Source organism: Balaenoptera ricei, chromosome 7, assembly GCF_028023285.1.
Source record: "Balaenoptera ricei isolate mBalRic1 chromosome 7, mBalRic1.hap2, whole genome shotgun sequence".
Taxonomy (NCBI): domain Eukaryota; kingdom Metazoa; phylum Chordata; class Mammalia; order Artiodactyla; family Balaenopteridae; genus Balaenoptera; species Balaenoptera ricei.
Genome location: NC_082645.1, coordinates 73,313,710 through 73,320,489, shown reverse-complemented (window position 1 = coordinate 73,320,489; position 6,780 = coordinate 73,313,710). Strand labels below are relative to the sequence as shown.

Below are 6,780 nucleotides of genomic sequence, written 5' to 3'. Positions count from 1 at the left end.
GCATGTATTTAATGTGTACAGTTTGATGAATTGGGACATATGCAAACACCTTTGATACCATCACCACAATCAAGGTAATATACATAGCAATACCTTCCAGAGTTTTCTTGTTTATTTATTTATTGTGGTGAGAACTTAACATGAGATCTACCCTCTTAAATTTTTAAGAGCACAATACTGTATTGTAAACTATATGTACTATGTTGTACAGCATATATTCTAGAATTTATTCATCCAGTGTAACTGAAATTTTATACCCATTAAATAACAATTCCCCATTTTCTCCATCCGCCCCAGCCCCTGGCAAACACTGTTGTATTCTTTGCTTTTGAGAATTTGACTCTGTGTGTGTGTGTGTGTGTGTGTGTGTGTGTGTGTATGCTATCAATATAAGACACCTCTCTCTCCCCCTTTTTTTTTTTTTTACCAAGCATGAACAAGTGTCTCAATTTTATTTAACATTTTTAATTGACTATACAACTTTCTATAATGCACAGTACAAAAAAAGTGCAAAATATTTACCATAAGCATGTGGTTATGAAAGTGAATACCCACAGCGGTTGCATCATCAACCCAACTAAGCACTTTTACTCATTTAAAGAAGCCACAGCGTTTTCTGAAAGTTTGTTGGACGTTAACAGCTGCTCTACATCTTCTCCCACTACCGTCTTCAGAACTGGTTCATATTGCTCAGCACATACCCACTGGGGGTTAAGAAGGCGGTAAAAAGCACCACGAGGGCAATAGCCACCTCTACGGTCGACGCGGGGCGCTGGCGCGGAGGCTCCGAGTGGGCCAGGCGCTGACCAGGCTGCAGGACCAGCAGGGTCACGCGGCGGCTGGGAAGTAGGCAGAGAACCGGCAGGCGCGGCATGACTCGTTGGCTGAGGCGCAGCAAGGCGAAGACGCGAGGCGAGGTGAGGTGAAGCGAAGTGACGCGAGGCGAGGTTTTATGGTGTAAGATCTAAGATCTGTAGTTAGCAAACTGGAGATGTAGGAGAGCCAGCCAGTGGTGTAAGTTCCAGACTGAGCTTGAATGCAGGAGAATACTGATGTCCCAGCTTGAAGACAGTCAAGCAGTTAGAAATAATTTTTCTTATTCAGTCTTTTAGTCTATTCATTCCTTCAGTGGGCTGGTTGAGGCCCATTCGCATTGGGGAGGATAATCTGCTTTACTTGCTTTTAACAATTCAAATGTTAATCTCATCTAGAAACACCCTCACAGACCCATAAATATGTTTGACCAAATATCTGGGCACCCCGTGGCCCAGTCAAGTTGACATAAAACTAACCACATCAGGAGCTCAGATGATTTATTTGAGGCAGTTGCTTCTTCATACCTGCAAGGGAATCACAGTGTTGATATTTTAATAGATTGCTTTACATAGTGCAGAAAATGTTTCAATGCATGATTTTATTTTCTTTGCTATGGTGCCCTATCTATCCTTACAACTAAATGAGTAGAAGAGCACTGGTTATTGTTAGAGAAGTATCCTTTATTATTAGCATGGTTTGCTTAAACTCTTTCCCAATGCAAGACAACTAGGATTAGCTAGTTTAACTAGATTGCTAGATTTTCAATGTATGAGCTCTAGTAATAATTCCTAACTAGTACAATTGCAGTTGTATATGCAATTAGTTTCATAAATTAGGATGTTTATTTAACTATTGAAGCATAAGCAGGCGGTTAGGTTAATAAAGTAGTGTAGCCAAAAAACTTTAATTTAGGCAGTGGTGATAAATTTAGTTTTACTATTATAATCCATGATAAAAAATTATATAATATATAATTTTCTTCCAATAAGAATAAAACAGTTGAATATGGACCAAAAGTTGGTGCTGAAACAAAGTAAACCAAGATAGAATAAAGGTTAACTTTTAATGAAATGAACCTCCAAAGTTCATGCAAAATGACCAGCCATCATAGTATTGTATCAGAACTTCAGGACCCACAGTAGACTGATAGAACCCCTTAGTCTATTTCAGGTCTTCCCAGCTTCTACATAGATTAAGATTTTGTCTTTACACCCTTTTATACCTATATTTATATCTATATCTATGTGTATGTGTGTGTATATATATATATCAATAAAACTTAACAAATAATATACATATATACTTTTCATACCAAGAGACTGGAAATTTTGTAACATCTAAGCCTGAGACATCCATCTTAACTTCGTGTTCCAGTTTTACTCACAATTTGTGACACATAATATGTGTTAAATAAGTTTTCTAAGTGAAAATGTAATGTCATATATCCATACTCTAGAAATTGTAAAAGACAGAATTATGGGATTATTCAGGTAATCTAAAATATGCCAATCTACATCCCATAGTATACTTTCAAATTACTTTAGTTTTAACTTTAGCATTCTCATTTTATAGGTTGTTTCTAACTTCTGATTATTTTAAATATTTTGTGTTATAAGGGAGGACAATTACATTCATTGAAAAAAAATTTTCTAATACTTATGTGCTTTTGAGTGGTTCTCAAAATTTGCAGGCAGGAACCTTTTAGATCTATTGTTTTGAACACCAAAGAAGAGAGTGCTATTACTGAAGTCATTTAACATGATCCACTTTGACCATTGCCAAAATACTGTTTACATGTTTTCTCTCTGCTTCAAAATATACTACTCCTTATACAGATAAGTTTTATAGACACTCACCAATATAATAATAAATTGTCATGACTATGAAAAGGAAAATTCTTTACCTATAATGATAAACTATCAAATTAAATAACAAATTTTGACCCACATCCTTAATATGAATTTTTATTTCATTTACCTATGCTTAATGATGATTTACGAGTATTTAAAAAATATTCCATAGAAAATATTTATTCTAAAATTTTAAATTAGTAGACCAGACAAAAAGAACTCATTATATTATATGTAGCACAAGCAGAACTCTTTGCCCATTTGAAAAGATGAATATATTAGTTATGTACCTGGTGTAACACACTCTAAAACATAATTTAAGGGAGTGGCTCTCAAAATTTGCTCTCAGAAACTTATAAAATTCTTAAAAATTGTGGAGACCCTTAATGTGGGTAAATTCTATCTATATTTTTCATATTAGAAATTTAAATGGAGAACTTTTAGAATATTTATTTAAAATAGGTATTGTATATAATATAAAACAATATAATTAAAACAAATATATTATGAAATATTTACAAAATATTCTATATATTTATATAACTATAAAAATAACTTTAAAACACAAAAATAGCAAGAAGAGTGGCATCTTATCATTTTAGAAATCTCTTTCATGTTTGGTTCAATAGAAGAGAGCTTATTCATTCAGTTGTAATATACATCATGTGGTCTGGAATACTTAAGAAAGTCGCATGAAAAAGGCAAACTTGTTCTTCTCTTCCCCCTCCCCCTTCCCTTCTTCCTCTTCTTCTTCCTCCTCTTCTTCCGCTTCATATTACTGTTATTATTATTGAGAAAATAATTTTTACTTCACTGACCATTTTATGAAATATAGAAAACCAAGAAGTGGCCTTTTAAGTTACCCATTAGTTTTCTATAATGTTGTACTATTCGACAGCTATGGAAAAATTCTCCAATTTGTCCTCAGTGTCAGACCTTTGGGGTATAAAAATTCTTATCAGTATGTACCTGCTGGGCATTTAGTAGCTCAAGCAAGTTGACAAGATTGTCAGCACTCTCAGAATACAGAATTTCTCCACAAATAATATATAATGTGGTTTTATATGCAGAAATCTATTTCAGGTGATACAGTAAAAAGATATAGGATAAAATACTGATGAAAACATGCAAGTTGACAGAAATTCCTTTGTAATCATCTCCTTTCTCCATTAATTATCTATTATAAGCTTTTTTTCACCTATCATTAACTTATTTCCCAAACTTGGTGTATTAGTGTAATGATAATGACTTTGACAGTTATTCTGTGGAATTTTCCCTTTTCACAGTCTAGCAAACAGATTGCAAATGATCAGCTATGTAGCATTAGGCTATTATTTAACCTTCTGAAATTCATGGTCTCATATCAAGTGGGGCAATAATTCCTTTTTTACTGAGTCCAAGATCATACTGCTCGCCTCATGACAGGCCAATAAATGAGAGACAAGTTGTTGGGGCAAGGACTAGTGTCTTTATTCGGAAAGCCAGCAGACTGAACCAAAAAGATGGTGGACTAGTGTCCAAAAGAACCATCTTACCCGAGTTAGAATTCAGGCTTCTTTTATACTAAAAGGTTGCAGACTTCTTGGTGAAGAAATCCTTTGTTCTTGCAGCTGTCCATATAGGACTCCTCACAATGTTCTTGTAAACCTCCAAGAAGGCAAATGTTATTCTCTGTTCTGCAACTTTTTATCTCTATATAAATGGAAAAGTGTTATACCTTTAAAGGTCGGAGCCCATCATGTATATTTCAGGCTAAAGGTAACATTCTTTTACAAAGGCGCACAGCCAGCATGACTAAGCACAGGCAACAGAGCACAAGGGTTAGAGCTAAAGGAATAGATCCAATGTGGAGTCAGGTTTGTTTTTCTCTGTTACACTCTCACATCCATCTTACATAGTTATTAAATATATTAACATACAAAAAATATAATGTAAACTATAAGGTGATATCCAAATATAAGTTATGGTTATTTCAATGAAATATGAACACAGTGCAAGTTCTTAGTCATTGACATATGTTAATTCAAGACACATACCTGGATCCATGAATAGATGATGCCTTGATCTCTAATATCCAAATATTAGTGTGAAAATATGATTCCAGGTCGATGGCTGAAAAATAACTGTTGGGTAGTTGCCTGGTTTCTCTAGTGAAAATGACATTAGAAAATTCAGTCTAACCATAGATTGTTATAGATTAGTGGTTGCTTGAAAATACAACTAGTTCTGAAGCCCCTTTGGGAAGTTTTAATTTTGTCATAGTAGTCTAATTTGTGATAGTTGATAACTGGGGAAGTGTGTGTGTGTGTAAAATGATGAATTACCTGAAAGCTTCATATTGGAACATACTCTATTTCCACAGCCCCTAGCTGTTCTAGAAACATGGCAACCTCTGGAGATGCAATATAATTTTATTTTTTTGCATCAATTTTATGACTTTAGTACATTTCTTATTTATCATTAAAGGACACTCTGGACTCTTTGCCTACAATGGGAAGTGGAAGTTAACTGCTTTGTGGTAGCAGCAATGGACTGCATTCTGTCACTCAATTGTTATCAGTGACCTAAGTGAAATAAGATAGTTTCTTGGTAGTGAATTCAAAAGGAAAGCACTTAAATGTTTTCCACAGGAATCTTAGTATGCCTTTGTGAGCATAATATAGCTGATATAGTGGCAACCTAATTTCCCTGTGAGTATTCACTTTAGCCATACCAGCTGCTAGTCTCTACCACTAGCAACAGCTTTGATATTAAATAGAGATAGTCATTTTTGTAAAGAAGTAAATTGCTTTATTTATTACTGATGTTGCTTTCCTCATATATTGAAACACTTTGTCACAGCTGGAGAATGCAGCTGCTTTCTTTTTCCTTATACTGCAATAAAAAATAGATCATAAGTGAAATACATTAGAGAGTAAAATAGTTTATTCATTGTTTAAAATAGGCTGTCAGCAAGTTAGAAATATAAAATTTTCAGAAAATGAGTATATAATTTATAGCAAAACATTGATAATGATCAATTATCTGATTGTGTTATAGTATTATTCTGAAACTCTTATTTCTTAGTTAAGACAATACCCTATTTCAAATTTTTAAAGAAATTGAAGCTTGTGAATTTTGGAATCTTTTGTGCAATCATCGATAAAAGATGATCAGATGTAAAATTTTTATAAATATATAATATCAGAGCCTGGCACATATTAGCAACGGGAGTCTTAAACACCAAATATAATTGTTCTGAATGATGTGATGAAACTGTTTAGAACGTCAAAATGTGATTTATTGAAACCACACTTCTCAAGTCAATAAAAAACTAAACTCATACACTCTTAGTTGTTCTCTAAGGTCAGGGATATTTAGACTTGGTGTTCTAAGCTCAGAGGAAATTCATGTGCTCCACAAGGAATGTATATAAAACTGTCTTGATCATTAACTGAACTGATTAAACTCTAGTGTATAAAATCTTGTAGTTGATCTGGTAGGAAGTTTCCAACTAAAACTACCTAATAGTTTTCTAATAAAATAATTTTAAAATAAGAGTAAAAATAAAATAATAACTTCCCTTTCCATCTATGACAGAGTAATGAACTGGATTTACCCTTTCTCCTTCGGCAAAAACAAAATCTAAAGGCAGACAAAAAATATGAAATAATTGTTTTTGGACATTGGACAAAATGCAGTGTAAGTCTGTGATCCTTTGAGAAGAGAAAAGCGAACAACATGATCCTGTGATTTTTTCCAAATTATTAGCTGGAAATAGTTTTCTCACTGAAAGGCAAAAAGGGCTTCTAGGTATGGAGTGGGGCTAGGTGAAATTTTTACCTTTTCCTCATGTTTTTATAGATTATGGAACATCTGCACAAGACTCAATAGTGGAGTGAATATTTCTGGCCTGTGAAGGAATATTAGGGCATTGAGGATATTTGATCTGAATGAAAATTATCTGTGAATTATACAATTCATTAATTTTAGAAAAAAATTGAGGTAATGGTAAATTTAACTAAAATTCATCAACATACAGCAAAGTAGCTGTTATTTAGAATAAATAGTTGTAAATCTGGCTTTAAATTTTATGATCTATGACCTTGGGTAAGTCTATTAACTTTTTTCGATC

General features: G+C 33.5%; 1 protein-coding gene across 1 annotated transcript; it reads right to left on the bottom strand.

Moving 5' to 3' along the window:
• Positions 1 to 670: 670 nt before the first annotated feature.
• Positions 671 to 2,172, bottom strand: LOC132368789 (cytochrome c oxidase subunit 8C, mitochondrial). Its single transcript, XM_059927527.1, has 2 exons — positions 2,129 to 2,172; positions 671 to 839 (listed from the first exon to the last, which is right to left on the bottom strand). The coding sequence occupies exons 1-2, from the start codon at positions 2,170 to 2,172 to the stop codon at positions 671 to 673; spliced, it is 213 nt and encodes a 70-aa protein (XP_059783510.1).
• Between the last annotated feature and the right edge of the window lie 4,608 nt (positions 2,173 to 6,780).

Coding starts and splice junctions, on each gene's coding strand:
- LOC132368789 (XM_059927527.1), bottom strand. CDS start 2,172: ATGGATGTCTCAGGCTTAGATGTTACAAAATTTCCAGTCTCTTG. Junction 840..2,128: donor ACAAAATTTCCAGTCTCTTG/GTATGAAAAGTA, acceptor CCTACTTCCCAG/CCGCCGCGTGACCCTGCTGG.